Below are 23678 nucleotides of genomic sequence, written 5' to 3'. Positions count from 1 at the left end.
AGATTATTGAAATGTCCCCTATTTTAAGTAGCTTTATTCACTCACGTAGGTTTACCCTAAAACTAATTACCTGTGCTAATAGTACAAAGATCCAGGACTATGGCTTTTGATACATTTTCCCAGACTGTTCCCAGTGGTACTCTGTTCCTCGGTTTTAAACTAGAAGAACAGAGGTGCTGGAAACTGCTAGTGGGTATTCCATTTTGCGAAATTTTTTTGCATGCCTGTGAAGTGCAAGACAATGTAGGGAATACAGAGGTACAACACACACAGACTTTGTTTTAAAAGAGATTACGATCTCATTGCAAACTACTTCCAGTGCAGTTCTCTTTTGCTTTTTCCTTTTAATACACACCTGGTTTATACTTGTTTCAGCAACAGAGGGCATTGCAAATAATGGCGTGTAGTCATAAAATAGAATTGTTAAAGGAACAAAAGGACTTACAGCTTTTTTTAATACTTCACTTAAATCATTTTAGGAACTTAACAACTACATTAATTAGCTAAAGACAAGATTTCCTGCTTCTCCCTCAGCAGTCCATTCCCCCAAATTTCTTCATTACTGAAATTTAGTCTTCCACCCATATATTTATTTAGTCTTCCAACCATATGGATGGTTTATTTAGTACAAAGTCTTTGTACCAATCAATTAAAGATAAACACATATAATGAAATTATAATGAAGTAAAATTAATACTTCCCCATACTGATTCATAATATTTCTGTTCTTATTTTTATATGTATGAGATTGTAGACTTAAAAAATATCCACAACCTAAAAGTTGAGAGTTATGTTTTATTTGGTGAGAATTTTTAGGACTTCAAGCCTGGGAGACAGCATCTCAAGCAACCCTGAGAGAACTGCTTCAAGGAAACAAGGGGAGGAGTCAGGTTACATGGAAATTTTGCAATAAAGTGCAGGTAGTCAGGAACAGCAAAAGATTATTGTTAAAGAAAACCAGATATCCAAAGTAGTGGGATTTAGCACTTTTCTATGTATTGGACGATGCAAGAGAATGGACTCACTGAAATAATTCCTTTGATAGGCACCTCAGCTCTCTGGGGCCAGTATCTTGTTTTCATGTCCTGACATTCCTCAGGGCTCATGGAAGGGAGTGACTGATGGCTGTAAGAGGGCAGGTATTCTTTCCTTCCTGAGTTCCCTCAGGGGTCACCAGCTCTCCATCCATGACGGCTGGCGTTCCTGGTCACCACATCCTTGTTTACTGATATGGCAGGAAATATTCCATTTCTCAAGATGAATGAATGAGCAAGTAAAAGTGTCAAACAGAAATGGGATGCCCAGGGGCATTAATTTTATGACCTATAATCAAAAGAATTGACATAAACCCCACTGCACTAGTATCCCCTAGGATTCCTGTTTCTTTAAAACTGTAAAATGCCTAAATATATATTTCCTTCTGACTGAATTACAAACACATATTTATCTTCCTACTACACTTTGTCAACCTTGCACCTTCAAATCCAAAGTCATGTCTTTTCCTCTGATATCTATCCCTTTATTCATGTACTAAGGATTAAAAACCTATATAACAAGCAAATGTCAAAATTATAGGATATCAACAGAAACAAATAAAAATACTATATTATAGAAATGAAGCTCTTGACATAAAAACAGGAGAAACAGTTTGCTTTGATTTCAGGTGTGAGCTTAAACTCCCTTCTTCTTCCAATTCTAGTTGACTCTGTTTAATTACACAAATTGTAATTTATAAGATGATTTATTTGTTAAAAAATAAATGTATTCTAGAAACAACCACTTTTAAAATAGTGATGTGCTGTGCATTTTTATATGCAATAAATAACCATCTTGAATGAAGGCAAAGCAGAAGCTACATCTCAATTCTACTTAACGGATCTGAATATTTACTAGGAGAGAGTCCAGGCAAGTCAAGTCACTTAATTCTTCCAAGTCTTATCTGTAAAACAGATATAAATATCTGCCCTATCTTACCTTACACACTTGTCCTGAAGTTCATATAAAAAATGTAATTGTTAGGAGAAAAAATCCTACAAATGCTGTAGCAGAATTGTTAATACTCACGTTAAATTCTTTCAGCTGAATCACTCAGCATCTTTGTTCATGCCTTACAGAAAGCTGGAGGTACTGTGCCCCCTGCTGTTGAAATGTGAATATACATATACTGAAGTCACTCAGTCGTGTCTGACTCTCTGCGACCCCACGAACTGTACCAGGCTCCTCTGTCCATTGGATTTTCCAGGCAAGGGTACTGGAGTGGGTTGCTATTTCCTTCTCCAGGGGATCTTCCCAACCCAGGGATCGAACCCAGGTCTCCTGCCGTACAGGCTTAACCATCTGAGCCACCAGGGAAGCCCTCGGTTGAGCCCTCATTCCCTGAGCCACCAAGGAAGCCCAAGGAATCATATACATATGGTTGTTGGCTAAAGGAGTAAGAACTACACTGGAAACAATGTCCCTTTCTGAGAGTAAAAATACTGAAATAAAAATGTTTAAATCTTCAAAAGTGAAGCAACTACTCTAATGCAATAAAACCATGACTTCCAAATTTCTTGCCAAGACTAAGGTAGGTAAAACTATCCTAATCAGAATATTTTTGGTTTTGAAACTTTGTGATCTGCTTCTCTCATTTTGATTTCTTTGTACTTCTACTCCCTGACCTCTTAACACTTTGGGCTTCTGGGACCCTAACCAATCTTTCATACCGTCTCCTCACTCCATTCCCCAGGCAGGCCAGAAAGCTTCTGATTAATGGCAGAAAATTAATTAACTGAATGTTAACTGAAAAAGATTTCAGAAAGTATTAACTGATCTACCTTTTAACTTTTATTAAGCTACTTGTTTCCAACTGCATAATCAAAGATTTTGGTACCCCCTGGTACATGCATCACAAATCACATTTTTGTTTTACCTTTTCTTCTGGGGTGGAGGGAGAGAGAGGAGGTGGTTATAATGGGGAGTATGATTGATAGAAAAATTAAGATAAAATAAAACACACATCCTCTAAGGGACTGGTGCTCAGCTACAGGGAATCTGTCATTTATTTTCCTATTTCTAATCCCTAGAACAATGCAAATTCATAACCCACAATTGAGGTTCAAACTGTTTGTTTGAATTAAATCACCTTGATTTGGTTTTGTTTGTTGAATTAAATCACCTTGATTTGGATCTCTCAGATTGATAAGAAAGAGTCTGCCAGCATCCTCAGTACCCTGAGATCTCTCCCTGGCACCAGTCTCCCTGAAAACACTCCTCAGGCACAGGCTTGGCCACTACTGCTGACTTAAAAAATATTTACAACCTAAAAATTGAGTGTTATGATTTATTCAGCAAGACTTCTTAGAACTTCAAGCCTGTGAGACAGCATCTCAAGTAACTCTGATAGAACTGCTCCGAGGAGGTGAGGGGAGGAGCCAGGTTATATGGAAGCTTTGTAACAAAGAGCAGGTAGCATGAACATCAAAAGATTATTGTTAATTAAAGAAAACCAGATATACTAAGTTGAGGAATTTAGTGCTTTTCTATGTGTGGGAAGGCAATGGCACCCCACTCCAGTACTCTTGCCTGGAAAATCCCATGGACAGAGGAGCCTGGTGGGCTGCAGTCCATGGGGTCGCTAGGAGTCAGACACGACTGAACGACTTCCCTTTCACTTTTCACTTTCACGCATTGGAGAAGGAAATGGCAACCCACTCCAGTGTTCTTGCCTGGAGAATCCCAGGGAGGGGGGAGCCTGGTGGGCTGCCGTCTATGGGGTCGCACAGAGTTGGACACGACTGAAGCGACTTAGCAGCAGCAGCAGCATGTGTGGGAAGATGCAAGAGTCTGGGCTCACTGCTATCCAGGACAGTAGCCTGTGTTTCCACATCCTGAGCTTCCTTCCCTCAGGGCTCACCATAGGAACTGGTGTGGTCTGATGGCTCCTATTCTCCTTCCTAAGTGCCCATGAGGCTCACCAGCTCACATTGGAGGACTACAGTGACTGTGACATCCTTGTTTACTGATATGGTAGGGAATATTTCATTTCTCACTGCCGGTCTAAACCCAACTTTCATTCCCCTGGCCTCCAAGACTCCAAAATGAAGTTTGTTCTTGGATATGGGGTGATACTTTTAATTAGTGTGGGGCTTCCCTTGTGGTTCAGCTGGTTAAGAATCCGCCTGCAATGTGGAAGACCTGGGTTCAATCCCTGGGTTGGGAAGATCCAGAGAAGGGAAAGAACAGAACGGCTACCCACTCCAGTATTGTGGCCTGGAGAATTCCATGGATTGTACAGTCCATAGGGTCACAAAGAGTCGGACACAACTGAGCGACTTTCACACACTTTAATGTGTGAATACAATATGTGTATTGTGTGAATGTGTCAATACAATGTGTGTTTAATACAATGGCTTCATGCTGATGTCCTGGAATGTATTAGTATCATTTCTATTATTTCCACCTCTGGTTCTGAGGTTACCATTGCAGGGAAAAAAGTCTATTTATAGTCATAGGATACCTTAATGCTGGGCAACTGAGGAAAGATACATAAGACACAAAATCCATCTTGACCACAAGAGCTGGAAAACCTGTCCATGCCTCTGAAGATTATCTTTTGACACTAACATTTAAATATATTTTTTTAATTTAGAGGAGGATTTTAGAAGTTTCAAAGAAACCAATAATACTGTCTCTAATTCAGTAAACCATTTTATCAATTAATCTTTTATTTTTTATTTCACACATCAATATTTTATAGAAAAGGGCCTCTTAATGTTACACTCTAATTACAATATTTTATGCTGATTCTTTCTAACGTAGAGACCTCAATTTTTACACAATCAGTAAATACAATAACTTAACACTTTCGAGGCTCATTTAAACATGTCCCATACAGTTTTACATATATCAATATTATTAATGGCTATTTAACAGTCTATGAAAGCAATAGCAATACATGAAAATTTACTTATCCAGTTCCCAATTACTGGGCTCTTTTAGAAATTCAAATAAATGCACTCACTAGAAATATCTTTATACAAATAGCATTTTTTCTTTTAAAATATTTTCCTGGGCATATGCTACTCAGAGTAAATTCCATCTATCAAAAGACAGACTGGTTATAGGGTTATTATATTTTTCTAAATAGTTCTTCAAAAAATGAATATAATAATGCCACTGGTATGAGGATACATGCAATTAAAATTTTTTTGCATGAACTACGTCAAAGTTGCTTAGTTTGCATTTTTAATATTAGGCAATCTGAATATCATTCTAAGAATTAACTTCTATTTGTTATCTTGTTTGAACTTAATTCTTTCATAAATTTGCCTAGTAAGCCTTATGGATTTGCATTTACCTTTTAAAAAATAGAGTACTTTATCCTTGTATAATGCAGGTAGGTTTTACCCCATCTCTTGGGATGCAAGAATCCCTTTTTCCTCCTAAAGTTAAAAAGACATATCTTTGCTTGCTTATTAGCCTAAATTATCATAATTCTGTCAAATTATATAAATCATCCATCCATCCATGTTAAGTGGAAGTGTAGCAAATTTACGTACTAACTTCACCTTACTGCCAGTTCTTTGGACATAATTTCATTTACATTAGTCCTCACAATAATTCTGAAAACATTATTTCTACTTTATAGATGATGAAATGAAAAGTAGGCATGATTTTCCCACGATTATACAACTCTAAGTAGTAAGGTGAGGACTACAATTTTGGTTTTCAGATTCCTATTTACTTCCCTTCCATTACACTAGGATGTAGTTCCTTCAATCTGCTTCTGTATAAGCATCTTTCTAAATTTATCCCAACACAGTTGTGTAACTTTCTTTAAATGGCTTGCATATACTAATACCCAAGCACTTTAATGTAGCTTATCATTGTTGGAATCTAGAAATAAGATTAATTTTTAAATGTTATATATCCTGCAATTTTCTGAATTAGTCTTTTATGTTTATGATACTTTTATGTTTATGATACTTTTATGTTTATGATTAGTTTCACTAATTTAAAAGCCATACTAATAGAAAAAAATTTGTGCTCTCCTTATCTTTCTCATTTACATATGCTTATTAAGGATTTATTACAATGATGAGTTTTCTTCAACTATATATAAAAAATAGTGCCAAGATTATTTAATTTCTGGTTGAGAATTCTTATTTTCCCCTAACAGGAATGATATAAGTTCTTGGTTTTAATAATTACTTATCACAATGAGAAGCCACAAAGTCATTAACAGAGATAAATAAATATTTTTATTAGTATTTTTAAAGTTACCTGTAGTTAGTTCCTTGAATTTTTACTACTTCGTTCTGTTGATATTGATTTAATGGTTATTCTGTTGAACACTAACCGCATAATTCTGAGTGACAGTAAATAACTATTTTTCATTTGCTAATATTTTGCATTTGTTCAGAACTATTTTTCATTTGCTAATATTTTGCATTTGTTCAGATGAGACCCTTTTCAAAATGTTTCCTCCTAGTACTGAGGCGATATTAACTTCAAAATGTAAGTGTTAGTATATCATCTTTCTAGTACATAGATATTATTTATTCTTTGAACATTTGAAAAAGTTCACCAATAAGCCCATAAGAGTAAAATGGGTTTGTCAGAAAATCATACTAGGTTGGGACTTCCCTAGTGATCCAGTGGTTAAGACTTTCCTTCCAATGCAGGAGGTGTGAGTTCAATTTCTGGTTGGGGAGCTAAGATCCTACTCATATGCCTCACAGCCAAAAATCAAAAAATAAAAAGGAAGCAATATTGTAACAAATTCAGTAAGGCTTTAAAAAAATGGTCCATATCAAAAATAAATCTTTAAAAAAAAAAAAGGATGAAAAAAAAATTATACTCTCCTCTAATTTTTAAAATGCTTTTCTTCGGTAATAATTTATTTCCAATTTATTTGTATTCAAGTAGGAAAGTAATAAATTCATTTCTTAGTTTTTAAAACACTGATTTTATCTAACATTTTCCTGTTTCTATTACTATGGTTCTATCATCTTTTGCAACATCTCACTGATATTCTCAAATTCTTATGAATAAAAATATTCCTCATATTGAAATTAAAATATTTTCAATAGGTCTGGATTACCTTCACTTCCATTTAATTTAACATCTCAAATTCTTTTACATTTTAATAACTAATTTTTAGGTCTATTTCAGACATTTCATTTGTTTTGATAAGTATAAGCCTAGAAGCCAACCAATAACAGATTTGCTAGATTCAAAATATATATATTAATATCAATTCATGACTTCTCTACTTCAGTAAGTTGAAATTTACTTAAATTGTTCTTGTTTCATTTTTCTCACATACAGAAGAGCAACAAAAGTCTATTTAGAGCGTACTTTGCCCTAGTAACACGTTACTTTTTATAACATCATAATCAAAAGGTAAATTTAAAATAATTGTGTTAAAGCTTAGACAAATTCTACTAGAGTGAGATTCACAGCTCTAAGTTACATGCATTTTTAATTAATCTTTACTTTCCTATTTCTCTGACTCAGTAATAAGCTGTCTGCCTACTTTGCTTCACTAGCAATGCTAGACTGGTTCTCATGAGCCAGTAATCTTTTCTTTCTCCTTTAGCACCTATACTCTTCTAACAGTTAACAGAGGTTGAAAGATTTTGAAATCATGAAAGCCTGGATTTCAATGTTGGCTCTGCCACGAATCAGAGTGAATTATTGTCTTTATTTTCTCTCTGAAAATGTATTATCTGCCTCACAGAGTTGTTGAGAAACTATAATGAGAGAGTACAATAAGTGCGTGCTGCTGCTGCTGCTGCTAAGTAGCTTCAGTCGTGTCCGACTCTGTGCAATCCGAGAGACGGCAGCCCAGCAGGCTCCCCCATCCCTGGGATTCACCAGCCAAGAACACTGGAGTGGGTTGCCATTTCCTTCTCCAATGCATGAAAGTGAAAATTGAAAGTGAAGTTGCTCAGTGGTGTCCGACTCCTAGCGACCCAATGGACTGCAGCCCACCAGGCTCCTCCGTCCATGGGATTTGCCAGGCAAGAGTACTGGAGTGCGTAGCACATAGTAAATGCTCTGTTCCCGGGCAAAAAATCATAATTAAAGGGCTTATTTCCTATAGGATTATCATTCTCTGAGGAATGGAAATGGTGACTTAGGAAGGAAGTTTACTTTTTCTGACAGTTCCACAAGCTTGCCCTGCTAGAATATAAGCAGCTTTATAACTTCTGGTGGTTCTGGAAAAAAATGTTTCTATCTTCTAGATAACAGCTAAGAGGCAGGAGCTGATTATGAAGGCGTCCACCTTGTTACTTGCTGGGACACAACCAAAGGGGCATGGTAAAGCTTCCTCTGATTTACTAACAACTGTAGTGTTACTAATTAAAGTGGTGGGGCCAACAAAATGATATACTTCACTTTCATTGTGAAATCTTGGGAAATCTACTCACAGATGGATTTTTAAAACCATCTGTATTCCCAGGTTAAAAATGTTTCACTCAAGTTTCTCCTTAGCAATTTCAGAATAGGCATTCTGAAATATCTTTTCCTGGAGCAGTTTATTTTTTCTTTAGCCTGAATTACTTAGAAGTTCTTTTCTTTTAGGTGCCAGAGCAGTGCTCTGCATAAATTTTCTGAAGTATTGAACCAGAACTAATCTTTCCCCCTAGATTTTCTTTGGACCAAATCTCCCAAGAATGAGCTTTGCAACTACTAACTGAACTCTCTGACTCTTTCCAATGTATGACTGGGATGACATCACTACCTCATTGATTACAAGGGTCAAGCAGGAGAATTAAACTGCAAGATGCATTCTAAACATCACCTTCACAAATAAAAGATCATGCAAAACTATTCTTCCAACAATTACAAACATATTTTATCACATTGGCACTTGCATTAGTTGCTATTGCTGCCACGATATCTGTATGTTTATATTATAAACAAAAGACCCACGTAATTTCCTCTGTGTTTCACTACTCAGAGGTGGTAGCAACTGTAATAGCTGTAAAAATAATTTAAATATTCCTTCGATATCACCGTTCTGTAGACAATAATAAAATTTGAAGATAATCAGCAGATATAATATCATCTTCCTTTAAGCACCATTGCTAACACGGAACTCTCACATATATACCCAGTACTAAAATAAAGCTAATTCTGGGTCATGGAGCCCATTCTGAAACAAAAACAAGTCCAATAACCAATACATCCGTCATTGATAGGTTAACAAAGGCATCCAATGACTAAAAGTCACAAAGAGAATTATAGACAACATCTGCATGGCATTCATCATATAACCACATCTAATTACTCATATAGGAAACTGTCCTTTAAATGAGAATATTCTGATGCCAGGATGAAGGCCCAAAGTAGCATTTCCAGTTTGTTTTTTTTTTCTAATTTTGAAGGTGCTTCCCTGAACTTTCTAGGTTTTTGCTTCCCTCAGAGGATTCTAGTTTGGCCATTACTATATTATTGGTTCCAAGAGGCTCTGATGGCTTTTCATCACCGTCAAAGAAAATGTCTTCCGGATTTGGAGGTGGGGGGCAGAATTCTTCACTTGGAAAGATCTCGTGGAAGAGTGTTTCAGCTTGCTTGACGGCATGCTCACTTCCGAGTCCACAGTCAGGCCCAGTGCAGACATAAACGTTGGGAGGCAAGCCATTATATGAGCTACGGCTGACTCCCGAGGAATCTCTCATGTTAAAATAAAGAGCCCACAAGAGTCCTGGCTTTGGAAGTTCTTCCTTGTCTACTTCTGTCTCAGAATACGGGGTGAATAATTTCTTCACCACTGATTCTAAGTCTTCTCTTGCTGTTTTGGAAGATGAACAGGTCAGATGTACCAGGTAGGTGTCTTTCATGCATGTCATGGTTGAAGAACACAATTCAATGATTCGGACAGCATGTGCTCCTGGTTCCACCGGAGGTACTATCAAAATGGAAATCTGCTGATCTGAATCTGTCTTTAGGACAGACTGATCTGTAATGAGCACTGCCCTGGATATCTGCTTGTACTGCACACTCGAACATGTTTCCTCAGACAGGTAACTATCTTCCACAATGAAATATTTAGCATTTATCCTTTGACCAAGGTGATCTATAATTGCTTTACATCTTCCAGATTCTCTGTCAACTACAAGGCATTGTACTTTATGGCGAAGACAATATATCCCACCGAAAACTGCACACATCCTGCAGAAACACTGGGGAATTTCACCTTGGCCATATAAGGGAAATAAAAAGGGAGTGTTGCCAAACCGTCCAAGACACTGAAGAAAGGTTTTTGTTGCTTTAAGGCCATCTACTGTAGTGCAAGAGGATTCTGACATCATGGCAATCGAGTGAAGTATAAAATGCTGGAGGCTGGGGGTTAAGTTTTTGGTTTTCAAGTACTCTGAAAATGAGCATTGTGTGAAAGCTTGGTATTCCTCAGGATGTTGTTCATAATCTAAACAAAATGTAAGAAATTTCATTAGCATCCTCTTTTCAACCATAGTGAGCTCTTTGCTATTAAAGACATCTGCTCTGGAACAAGGCACCTGCTCTACTTTTCCTTCTCGAAATGCAAGAATTCTAGTGACATTTTTAAATTCAGCATAACGACTAACATTTGATTTGATTAACAGATCAATTAACAGTCCTTGAGAATAAAGCAGCTTCGATGACAGATCAATATTAAACCTCCTGCCTTCTTTAACTATTTGAGAGTAAGCAATCCTTTTTCTCTTTGGTGGCACACTGTTGTCTTCCAGTACAGGTTTGATTTCATCTTTAGTGCCATCTGAAACTGTGTGTTTATAAGTATCATACCCACAATATTCTTCTTTCACAGAAGTTTCTGCCGTATCAGTTATTTCTTCATTGTTTTTTGGAGTGTCTTGTGTAGGCACTTCATAGCTAGTAATGTGTGATGAGTGTGTTTCCTCAGACAAGCATGCAGAATCCAGAGGTTTTATGAGGGTACTAGATGCTACACAAGAAGGATTTTTCTGCAGGGCACTAAGCTCTTCAATATTGCCATCCATGCCCTGACTGGCATAACAAAAAACTTCGGCGTGTTGAATGGTTTCATCCTTCTTGCAAAGAGGGATGGCTTCTTCTGTTTCATGGATCATGTCTTGCCATGCAGCAGGGCTTTCCTCCCCAGTGTCACTGTTTTGCTGATGTTCCTTCAACCAGGACAGCAATCCTGGAAAGCTGAAACTAGCCCAGTTTCCCCCATAGTAACTTCTTGAATCGAGATGCAGAACCCTTTGACCACTTCTGGAACATGCAGCGGCAAGGATGGATTCAGGCAGACCTGTCCCCATCACTATCACATCAAATTCTGTTGGGAGACTGTTGGCCATCCTGGAAAAGTGTCTGGTGACAACGTCTAATGAAGAAAATGTATACGAATCTGGGATGAGGGTTCGGAGAAGGTGTGACTACACTGTAATAAAATCTCTCCTTGTGATATTCCAGATCATCCCAGAAATACTGAAGTTGCAGGTCCCAGGTATTCAACTGCTATCCTTTTTTAGAATTATTTTCTTATAGGTCAGTAGCATAAAACCATGATAAAGTACATCTAATCATATCTGAGAATAATAAAACAAGTATACGGTGTTCATTTCTGTGTTTCATCTTAGCAGTGAATGTCAAAATGTATCACATATGCATTTGTGACTGGAATTCTGCTCTGAAAGGAGAAAATTCAAGAAAGAATACAATTATTAACAATACTAAGAGAATAATAATTTCAAGCATCAATAATTATAATCCTATGGAGCACAACTTGATATCAGGACATAAGATTCTACTAAAGCAAGTCATTACATGCTTTCTCACATGTTTTCTAACTTCTTGAAAATAAGCAAAAGATATAGACTCCTCCAAGTCAGGCAATTCAACAATGAAGAATGGATATAACAACATCCCACAAAAATAAAGAATTAGTATAATACAATTCTATAACTTTTGGTTTTAAGTATTTGAATAAATGGTGCACAACTAGGAGATTAAATTGCAAGGAACAGGTGGTTCCACTGTTTATGGAAACATACTATATATTATGTGCACGCTGCTATGATTATGCATATTTCTGTGGCCCATACAGTCTGTGGATGCTTCTAAGACAAATGAACAGAAGACTTTCTCATGCCCCACCCACCTTTAGGCTCTCATGGGAACAACATGAGACTATTTCAATTGAATGGGCCACTGCTATAATCAGAAAAGGATTAATTCAATAAAATAGCATATTAAAATGTTTAGGTATATAAAAGAATTAGTCTACTGAAAATGTATTTGTAAGAATCCTTATATAAATGTGCATATGCACAGGTGTGTTTTTTAGGTGTAAGTTAAAAAGGAAAAGTCCTGGGTCCATATGTTAAAACACTGCAATATAAAATAACATCTACTTCATTGGAAGGACTGATGCTGAAGCTGAAGCTCCAATCTTTGGCCACTTGATACAAAGAGCTGACTCATCAGAAAAGATCTTGATGCTGGGAAAGACTGAGGGCAGGAGGAGAAGGAGACAACAAGACGATGAGATGGTTGGATGGCATCACTGACTTAATGGACATGAGTTTGAGCAAACTCTGGGAAACAGCGAAGGACAGGGAAGCCTGGCGTGCTGCAGTCCACGGGGTCAACAAGGAGTCGGACACAACCGAGTGACTGAAGTACAGCTTCTAAAACCCACGTCACCATAGGGTGACGTGCATTTTATAAGACCCTAGCTCTGAGACTGAATCTCTTCATCTCAAGATGAAGGTCTGTCTAAACATCCTCTGCCAAGATTAGCATGTTGTTTGTTGTTCTTATTTTTGAAGGGGTAGGAGGTGGTAGTAAAGAAAGTCTCTCCTGTTAATCTGTAGCATCATTCTGGTTGTATTCCATGTGCAGAACACCTGCATGGTGGTAGGTGTTGCCAGAGGTGCAATAGCCAAAGGGCTGAAAGGCAAAGTCACCTGGAAGTATTACACACACCACATGCTTGATGGCCTTTCTATCACTCATCGTTGCATGGTAAGAGTAAGTTTCTTAAGCTCTGATTTTTCCTACTGCTACACTTACTGAAACCTAGATCAGTGCACACTGGGTCTGCCTAGGCTGAGATGACTAATTATCCTGGATACCCATATAACAAGCCATTCAATTGGAACTTAAAGTGACGAATTCACTGAATTGCCAGTTCAAATGAGATGGCAATCTTCATAGTCTTGTCTGGTCAAAGCCTCTGCCTGAAGAATACTAGGGATTCCACTTGCTTTCAGCACTCCCTAAGAAACCAGGAATTGAGCACAGAATGAAGTGGTTGCCTGGCCTACTCATATATATATATATATATATATATATATACACACACATATGTGAATTACTTATTCTGCTTTTTTCCTGCAGAGTGTGGAGAGGAAGACAGAACCCATGAGGGTATGTGAAGAAGCGTAACCATAGTATGTACCTATTTTTGGCTTAGAAGGGGATATAGCAGAGGTTTGCGAGTAAGAGAGGATATAAGCCATAAGTGCTGAAACCAGCCACCTCCTAACCTACAGGTATCAAAGGAATTCTCGTAACACAAGGCAGGACAGGACAACCTTAAAGAACATTTAGCTCAATTACCCTGTAACCCCAGGTAAGAGAACTGATGGCTGGAGAGATTAAGTGACTGGGAGAGTCCACATGACGGGTTAGCCACAGGATTGAGTGGGACCCATGCTCATACCATCAGGCCAGTGGTCTTTCCACTTGACAGAGCAGCCTCTCTAGAAGCCTCTGAAGTAAGCAGTCACTTTTGATATTTTAGAATGTCCTGCCCTTCACTACTCCAGGGTTAGTTAGTTCTTGCTTAGGGCTAACAATGAGGAAAGCACCCTCCCTCTCTTTATCTTTAACTCTTACCTAGAAGCACAATGTTTGGAATTTACTCCAGAATCCGCCGGTCAGTGCAGGAGACACAGGTTCCATCCCTGGGTTGAGAAGATCCCCTGGGGAAGAAAGTGGCAACCCACTCCAGTATTCTTGCCTGGGAAATCCCATGGACAGTGAAGCCTGGTGGGCTATAGTCCACAGGGTCACAATAGAGTCAAACACGACTTAGCAATTAAACAACAAAAATGTTTTCAGCTCTATCATAATCCACTATTGACCTGTCTCCCAGGGCTTGAACAAGACTCAGAACGTTCTGTCCCAGAGTTTCCACCTCTAACTTAAAGGCAGGTTAAAGTCATTGTTGAAAGCACTAACTAAATGCCCAGAAAGAGTAGTGGTCAGGCAAAATACTGTGTGGTGAACATTTTTAGCAGTCTTAGAAAATCCTTTCAGATTGGGGTGGGAATGGAGCAGGGATGATGAGGGAGGAAAAGGATGGAAGAGAAAAGGAGAAACAGTAGGGTGAGGCCACAAGATAGAAGGGATGAGGAAGAAAACAAATGCTGGTACTAAGAAAAAACTCACCATACCCCTGTTTCCAAACTCCCAGGCACTGAGTTAGAATAGAAACTGAATTTCCCAGCACAGAAAATGCACTTCTTGAAGATAAGAACTTTAAATGCTTATTGGGGAAGGGGTAGGTAGTAGTAGAATATTAGAATCATTGAGACAATCGAATAAAATTATGATTTCTATGATATTTTCTTGTGTCCCTCAACATATAAAAAAGGAATCATAACAAATATAAAATGTGGGTTTGTCATCACATAGACGGCTGATGAATAAGAAAATACTCTTGATAATGCTACAACGATTTTATTCTTGTAAACTTGCCAAGATAAAAGCAGTAATGAATTATCAATAAATTTCAGGATTTTTTTTAAGGAAATTTAAGACCTGAGAAATATACATTTCTATTTCAAACTTTTGTACAAATGAAATTTCTGGAGCACATACAAAATGATAATTTCTTTTTCAAGCTTAGAAAATAATGTCTTCAATGAAACAGCGGGGTGGTTCATCCTTCAAAATGTCAAATGTTAGTGAGATTTAAATCTTGCATCTGGGTTAAGAGTATTGTATTATCAAGTTCTACTTAATGAAACCTACTGGTTTCACAGCTAATTATATGTTCATTTTGAGTTGGGATTCTCTCATCCATTTGCAATCTCACCTGGGACTTTCGTGTGCTGGAAACTATAAGGAAGAAAACACAGAAAAAATAGCTAATAGGGTACATGCCAGTGTGCATTCTGAGGACCTGAATAAAACTATCTCACTTCCTAGGAAGCAATCAAAGGTTTACAACTGCTAATGGGCAAATTTTTAAAAAGAATTTACACATCGCGACTATGTTAAGTTTCTATCTCTCATTTTAGGAAATTAATATAGGAATTAGATCTCATCACCCTCTCCAACTTTCACAGATCAATCACCGTTTTCCTTGAATCTCTTAACTCCACGGCCCTTAATTTCTTTTCTCAAAGTGTATAAGCCATTGTCTCGTGCCCTGTTGAATTAAATGAGGAGACAGAAAGCAGAGAAGTAGATGAGCAGGACAGCGACCAGAGATGGGGTATGGAGGAACTGGGCCCACCGGGGAGCGGGGGCTTGCAGACAGGCTGGGGTTTGGGTGGGCGTGGGGCCTGGTGAGCAGAGGGAAAGAGGGAGGTGAGCGAGCGCAGGAGGACGAGGTCAGCGGGGGAGGAGGAGAGGTGCGCGGAGGGGGCGAGATGGGGGAGAGGTGAGGTCACGAGGGAAAAGTCGGGCTGGGGAGGAGGGGAGGTCAGAGGAATAGAGGTCAGTGGGGAGGTGACCACAGGGGAGCCCCGCCGCGAGGCTGAAGTCCCGAAGCGGGAGGGGGCGGGGCCGAGAGCAGGAGCGGGAGGGAGGTCCACTCCGACCACTCACCTCACAGGCTGCTGCTGAAGCCCACTCGCAGTCCCACTCGCCGATCGTGGTGCCCCCCAACCCTGCTGCCCCTCAGGGGGAACGCGAAAGCCAGGGCGGCCTGGAGGACGGACGGTAGAAGATCGCCGAGGCTGACGTGGAGCAGGAGGAGGCGGGCGGGGCTGCGGAGCCGCGGTAACTTGAGGTAGATGACGAGCACTAGCAGGTTGCTGCCCACGCCCGGAAGCCCCACGGAGCCAAGCAAAACACCACGCGCTCGTAGGCGCCCTCGCTGACAGGCAGGGTGAGGCTTGACTACCCTGCCCTTCCGCCAGCCGCCGCCGCGCCTACCCGCTGGCACTACGGGGGCCGGCGCGCTCGGTTCCGGGCGGGGCGCAGGGCGCCCCGCGGCATTAGATGGTATTAGATGCGGCTCCGGACCTTTTCCCCGCCCCCGGCGCGCCTCGTAACCCCGCCCCTTCCTGCCACTGTGGCCCCGCCCCTACTCGCCTTGTAGCCCCACCCATCCTGGCGCACCGCCTAATCCCGTCCCCTGTCGCAGTCTTAACGGAGTCCGAGCTCACTTGGCCCCCTTCTCCCTCCCCAACCTGTACGCTGGCTCCAGCCCTCCCAGTCCATGAGAGCCGGAAGGGAGATCGACCACGGTGGCTCCTCACTTCGCATCCCCACCCCTCCCCCAGCCCAGCCGGAAGACCTCTTGGCGTTCACCTCTCACTCACTCCTTCAGGAACATTTATGGGTTTCTGGCCCACCACGTGCTCACGAGGGGGTTACACGAGCGACTCCTAGCCTTGGCTTCTCTCCTTCCAGGAAGCTGTTAGGAACCGCTGCCAAATGGTGTCACACATTTAATGCAAACCCAGGCAGCACCCCAGGCCTGCTCATATTGTCCTTCGTGTCCTCCCTGCAGTAAAAATGGATACACCCAGGCACTAAGGCCCTTGCTACGATCACCTTCCAGCTCCACATCACATCTAGCAGGTGCAGAGGTGATCTCTGAAGCAGAACACTTCCTCTGACCTTTTATACTGTGAAAAGATAGCAAGTTAAACACAGGTCTGTGAACCGAAAAGTCATTACAGGGCTGCGCCACTGCCTCTACGCAAGCCACAAAGGGCCCAAGGAGGATGCAGTCACTATTCAGACCCGCAAGCTGTCCTGAGCACCGCTGGCCTGCACAGTGTCTGCTCAAGGGCAAAGGACCTGCCCTCCACGAAGGTGTGTGCCTCCTCCCACCTGTATTCAAAAGATGGGTTGAGAATGAGTAGGGTCTGTGAACTCCCATTACAAGTGTCTTGGAGGTAAGGTCTAAATGTCAGGGCAGGGTGGCTCTCCATCATGGTGCATTGAGCAATAGCTGAGGGGCAGTGTGCTGCCCTCAAAATCTTGATTTGTTCTTGAGGCTTCCAGTCTGGACTTACCTGTGAGATTAACCCAACCACTTCTTAAAAAAAAAAAAAAAAAAAACATATAATTTTGTATCTTAGATTTATGCAACCGTTTAACAAGTTCTATATGTTTAATGTCGACTATGTTTACTGTCTAGTCTACAGTAAAGTCTCAATAAATATTAGTTGAATGAATGAAGAAGGACTCATATTTTTCCCTAAAGTATCATCATTCTTTGGTGCTGAGTCCCTGCTCATAAACTTTACATTGTGGTGGTGTTGGGAAAACAGACAATTATCAACTAAGTACATATGTAGTGTTGTGAATGTGGATTTAAGAAAAATAAGGCAGGGCTTTCCTGGTAGCTCAGTGGTGAAGAATCCACCTGCCAATGCAGTAGACAAGGGTTGGATCCCTGGTGGGGAAAGATCCCTCATGCCTCAGCAATTAACACTGTGTGCCACAACTCCTGAGCCTATGCTTCAGAGCCTGGGAACCACAACTACCGAGCCCTGCAACTACAGAGTAGCCCCTGCTCACGCAGCAGTGAAGACCCAGCACAGCCAAAAGTAAATAAATACATAAAAATTTTTAAAAGATAAATAAGGCAGATAATTCCTGATTATTTTTAATTCCTAAAGGAAATAAGTCCTGAGTATTCATTGGAAGGACTGATGCTGAAGCTGAAGCTCCAGTACTTTGGCCACCTGATGTGAAGAACTCACTCATTGGGAAAGGCCCTGATGCTGGGAAAGATTGAAGGCAGGAGGAGAAGGGGATGACAGAGGATGAGATTGTTGGATGGCATCACCAACTCGATGGACATGAGTTTGAGTAAGCTCCAAGTGTTGGTGATGGACAAGGAAGCCTGGCGAGCTGCAGTCCATGGGGTCACAAAGAGTCAGACACAACTGAGTGACTGAACTGAAGGCAGATGAAAGGTATTTGGGAGGGAGGGAAGAGTTTGTTATTTTGTACAGCATGGTTACACATAGCCACCCTGAGTATAACAGGCACAGGGTAGATGTAATGGAGTGGGTCCATGCTTGACATATTGGAGGAAAAATAAAGAAACCAATGTGGCTGGGTGGAATGAGAATTGCAAAATAAGGGCAGGGAAGTAGGTGAGCAGTGATTGGCCGCAGCTTCTTGGCTATTTTAGTAAAATGACTTTGGCTTTAAAGTCCAAGGCAATGCCTATGTAAGAGGAATAATAGTGAAAGAAAAAAGGAACAAGAGGCTTTTCGTAAATGTTTAAGAATTTTGGTAGATTTTTTTTTTATAATACTATGAATTGTTAAGGTTATCTATTATACTGGGGGTTTCCCAGATGGCACTAGTTGTAAAGAATCCGATTCCTATTGCAGAAGATGAAAGAGACACAGGTTTGATCCCTGGGTAGGGAAGATCCAGGGAGAAGGAAATGGCAACCATGGAAGGAAATGGACTGTAGTATGCTAGGCTCCTTTGTACTCCACTGTCTCCTGAAGTTTTCTCAAATTCATGTCTATTGAGTCAGTGATGCTGTCTAGCCATTTCACATCCTTTGCCACCTCCTTCTCCTTTTGCCTTCAGTGTTTCCCATCATCAGTGTCTTTTTCAATGAGTTGACTCTTCGCATCAGGTGGTCAAAGGATTGGAGCTTCAGCATCAGTCCTTCCAGTGAATATTCATGGTTGGTTTCCTTTAGGATTGACTAGTTTGATCTCCTTGCTGTCCAAGGGACTCTCAAGAGTTTTCTCCAGCACCATAGTTTGAAAGCATCAGTTCTGTGTTTAGTCTCCTTAATGGTCCAATTCTCACATCTGTATAGGACTCCTGGAAAAACCATAGCTTTGACAACATAGACCTTTGTCACAAAGTGATGTCTCTGCTTTTTAATTTGCTGTCTAGGTTTGTCATAGCTTTCCTTCCTGGGAGCATCTTCTAATTAAAATTTAAATAAAATTTAAAATAAAGGATCTTTAAAATCAAAACCACAATGAAATACCACTTCAGACCTACTAGGATGGCTATTATCAAAAACTAAAAACAGCAACAAAAAGGAAACTAAAAAGCATTAAAAGAATGTGGAGGATACTAACCCTGCTGTGCCCCTACTGAGAATGTGAAATGGTGTAGCCACTGTGGAAACAGCTTGGCAGCTCCTCAGAAAGTTAAACACATTTATCAGTGATCCAGTAATTCTGCTCCTAGAAGTATAGCCAAAAGAAATGAAAGCAGGGACTGGAACATGTATTTGTACACAAGTCTTCATAGCAGTATTATTCACAATAGCCAAAAGGTGGAAATAAAGCAAATGTCCATTAATAGATGAATAAAAAATGTGGTATGTACATACAATGGAATGTTACTCAGTAATATAAATAAATGAAATTCTAATACATGCTACAACATAGATGAACCTTGAAAACCTTAGGCTGAGTGAAGTAAGGCTGACACAAAAGGACAAGTATTGTAGATTCCACTTATAAGAGGTACCTAGAATAGACAAATTCATAGTAACAGAGAGTAGAGTAGCAGTCACCAGAGGAGAGGAAGAAATGGGGAATTAGTGGTTAATGGGTACAGAACCTCAGTTTGGGGTGATACAGATGTTCTGGAAATGGATAGTAGAGATGGTTGCACAGAATTGTGAATTACTTAATGTCACTGAATTGTACATTTAAAATGATTGAAACGGTAAATTTTATGTGATGTATATTTTAATGCAATAAAAAGCATATGCTAATTATGCCTGCATCTCACTCCCCCAAAGTAGGAAAAGTACAGTATATACAAATGTAACCAATTTACCGAGTGAGCTGGACTCAGCATGTTGTTTAGTTGCTAAGTCCTGTTCAACTGTTTTTCGATCCCATGGACTGTAGCCTGCCAGGCTCCTTTGTCCAGCACAGTGCAAGCAAAAAGTAATTTTATTCTCTTTGGTACTACTCATTTCAAATATTTTCTTTCCACCTATTCTTCACTGCCCTTGGTTGACATTTTATCAGTTCTCAAAGCCTTTCTGATCACTTTCAAGTAATATAAAGTCTGGAATATTGTAATACTGACACATTAAAACTCATAGAAAAATCACCTGTCAACCCTCCAAAACAGAGTGTGCTGTAGCCTGGAGAACTTTTGGGGGATGGGGAAGTGGGAGTGGAGGGAACAATAACCAGCTTCTCCCATTTCCTTAAGCACCACCTTTGATGCTGCTCTGGGCCCCTCTGGGATTTTGAGGAAAATCTTCCTTGATTGGTAAAGCTGCCATCTGATGTTGGTGCCCTCTGCTTATGCAAATTTTCAGTCTGCCTTTTTCTATCCTGGGGTGATCTGTGGAGTCTCTAGAGGACCTGAGGTCACTGGAGATATTTTTCCCACAACTCTGTTGACAGGGGCAGTGCCTCTCTGTTAGCTGGAGCCTTAGTTCTCCCTCTAACACCCTGATTAGGGTCCCTAGACCTTCAGGAAGTCTTCTCCAATAGAGCTCCTCCCAAAGTTATGGTCACATGACTACTCTAAAAATTTTGTCTGGAGGTGTTCATTAAAGGTCTCCTCAACCTTGTAATGAACCTGCCTTCTACGTGTGAAGAATTGGTTTCTCAGTGCCTCTGTACATCATCCTTCATGGGCTGTATAGCCCTTTTTTTTTAAAAAACTGGGGGAATTCCTCAACCCTATTGTACCATGGAACCTCTGGTGAGACAGAAAGAAGTCTATTTTAGTATCCTCCCACACTGAAGCATTAATTCATTACAATCTATATTTCAAACAAATCTTTTACAAAGTATGACAGTGTCAATGGAAACAGGCTTTGGGTTTTTTTTTTGTTTTTAATTTATTTATTTTGCTGCATTGGAGTGGGATCTTTAGTCACAGCATGTGGGATCTAGTTCCCTGGCCAGGAATTGAACCTGGGCCCCTTGCATTGGGAGCACCGAGTCTTAGCCACTGGACCACCAGGGAAGTCTCCAAGACGACAGGTTTTATCTGCCACTCTTGTTCGGGATCACTGATAACCCTTAGCCTTCTGTGTCATGCACATGACAGCTAAGAGGAAACTTCGACCCTTACTCAACCAAGTAATCTCTCTCCAAGGAGCAAATCTTTCCCAGGCCTGTCTAAACTTTGATCCCCAGTGAAAAGAGGAAGAAGCCTTGAGGAAATTCTGGCCAAATATATCTAAACCATTTTCTGTCTTAGGAAACATAAGTTAGTGAATGTAATTGAATTTTTTTTTTTTTTTTAAGAAAATCTGGCATACCTTCAAGTTCTGAATGTCAATTCTCTTTGCACCTACAGCTGAATTTCTTTACTGAGTAAACTATTAGTCTTTCCAACATCTCCTTCCTTTTCAAAACACTTTCTGCTCTTGGTTTCTGAAATACTCCTTTCTCTTGACTCCTACTTCACTGGCCACTCCTACTCAGTTTCCATCAGTGGTTCTTCCTGATCACTCTGACCTCTGAACAGTGGCATGCTCAAGGTTTGGTCCTCCGTTTTTTTGTTTCTTCAAGGAGATCTCATCTAGTCCAATGGCTTTGAATACCACCTAAGTGCTGATGGTGGCTTCCCAGGGGTTTAGTGGTAAAGAATCCACCTACCAATGCAGGAGATGTGAGTTCAATCCCTGGGTTGGGAAGATCGCCTGGAGTAGGAAATGCCAGCCCACTTCAGTATTCTTGCCTAGAAAATTCCATGGACAGAGGAGCCTTACAGGCTACCGTCCATGGGGTTGCAAAGAGTTGGACATGACTGAGCAACTATACACAGCAGAGCAAGTGCTGATGATTTTTAAGCTCTCCCCTAAGCCCTAGATTTTTACATCTGACTATTCAATATCCACAATTGTTTATCTAATAGACATCTCAAACTTAACACATCCCAAATTGAACTCTTAATTCTCCCCTCAAAATCTCCTTCTCCCACTGACTTGCTCCCCAGAAGTGAATGACTATTCTATCCTCCCAGAATCCCTGGAATTATTCTTGATTCTTCTCTTGCTATCACATCCCCATCTAATCTATCAGCAAATTCTATCATATCTATCTTCATACAGCCTGACATCTTAGCCCTACCTTCATCTAAACCACTATCATCTCTTACTTGGATTACTGAAATTGCCACCTAGTTGGTTTTCCTGCTTCTACTATTTCTCTCCTTCAACTTATCTTTACTAAGCAGTTGAATGGAGAAGGAAATGGCAACCCACTCCAGTACTCTTTGCTGGGAAATCCCATGGACAGAGGAGCCTGGTGGGCTACAGTTCATGGGGTTGCAAAGAGTCAGACACGATTGAGCGACTAACAAGCAGTTGAAACAATCGTTTTCAATTGTGACTCATTGAGTAGAATCTGCATTCTACTCAATAGCAGATTAGTGATTACTGTATAGACTGTCCTTACAACAGATTTGGCTCCACCTCTGACTCTGTGATGTTATCTCCCCACCTTCTCTTCCCATATCACATCACCCCAGTCACATGACTGCTTTGTTGTTTCTCAGACATATTAAGCACAGTTTGATATTGGGACTTTATGCATGCTTTTCTTGGAATACCTTTCTACCATTTGTCCACATGGCTTGCTACCTTCCTTCTCTCTGGTTTGTGTCCAGGTGTCTTTCTATTAGTGAGTCCTTTTCTGAGCTCCCTCATCCATGTCCTTTGACTTATCCCCCAACCCAACATACTTTTACTCTTTTTCTTTAGCGTACTTATCACCTTTTGCCATATTACTTACTTGCTTGTTTGTGTGTCTTCTCCATCAGATTGAAAGCTCAATAAGCTCTTTTGTTCACTGTTGTTTCCTCAGTGCCTAAAATAGTACCTAATGTGAAGCAGGTGTTCAGTGAATATCTGCTGAATGAATGAAAATGAGAATGCATGAGAATGGTAGGAAAAGTGGTCCTTCCTGTGTCACTACCTATATTTTGAAAGCTTTAAAGGGAAAAGAGAAGGAACAAAAGAAATTAGGAGATTTTTTTCCTACATAAAAGTCTTATTTTGTCCTTTTAGTAGCCAGAGATGAATATTAAGGAGACAGTATTACAACTGGAGGTACCCAGCAATGCTACCTGATTCACTTCTGAATGCAAGGTCTTGCCGATGTTTTTAAAGATGGACTTCATCTAACTCACCTAAAGCATAGGAAGTTAGCTCATGGTGGATAAAATATTAGACAATCTCTCCTTCCCATAAAGAGTTAAATATTGGAAAGCTTGATTGAATAGCAATTGCACCTCAATAGTACTGGAGTATTGGAGCTTGCAATTAGAGGAAAGGAGACAAGGAGATAGCTTCTTCTCATTCAACTAATGATACCTTGAAAGAACTTTCCTCTCAGTCAGGAATTACCTCTTCCTCATACTGACTTGCTTTATTATTTTAATTGAAGGACAATACATAAAGGAAGAAAAAGTATTTTTATTCTCTGTGACCTCAAAGACCATCTTCATTTGTCATAGAAAGGTCAGATGCTGAAATACATTTTCATCTT

General features: G+C 40.1%; 1 protein-coding gene across 1 annotated transcript; it reads right to left on the bottom strand.

Moving 5' to 3' along the window:
• Positions 1-775: 775 nt before the first annotated feature.
• Positions 776-16217, bottom strand: CHML (CHM like Rab escort protein). Its single transcript, XM_019976475.2, has 3 exons — positions 15808-16217; positions 13867-13952; positions 776-11653 (listed from the first exon to the last, which is right to left on the bottom strand). The coding sequence occupies exon 3, from the start codon at positions 11319-11321 to the stop codon at positions 9366-9368; it is 1956 nt and encodes a 651-aa protein (XP_019832034.2). The 5' UTR covers positions 11322-11653; positions 13867-13952; positions 15808-16217; the 3' UTR covers positions 776-9365.
• Between the last annotated feature and the right edge of the window lie 7461 nt (positions 16218-23678).

The sequence above is a fragment of the Bos indicus genome, chromosome 16, assembly GCF_029378745.1.
Source record: "Bos indicus isolate NIAB-ARS_2022 breed Sahiwal x Tharparkar chromosome 16, NIAB-ARS_B.indTharparkar_mat_pri_1.0, whole genome shotgun sequence".
In the NCBI taxonomy this organism is placed as follows: Eukaryota; Metazoa; Chordata; class Mammalia; order Artiodactyla; family Bovidae; genus Bos; species Bos indicus.
The sequence above is the reverse complement of the archived record's forward strand: the minus strand, read 5'-3'. Positions and strand labels throughout refer to the sequence as shown.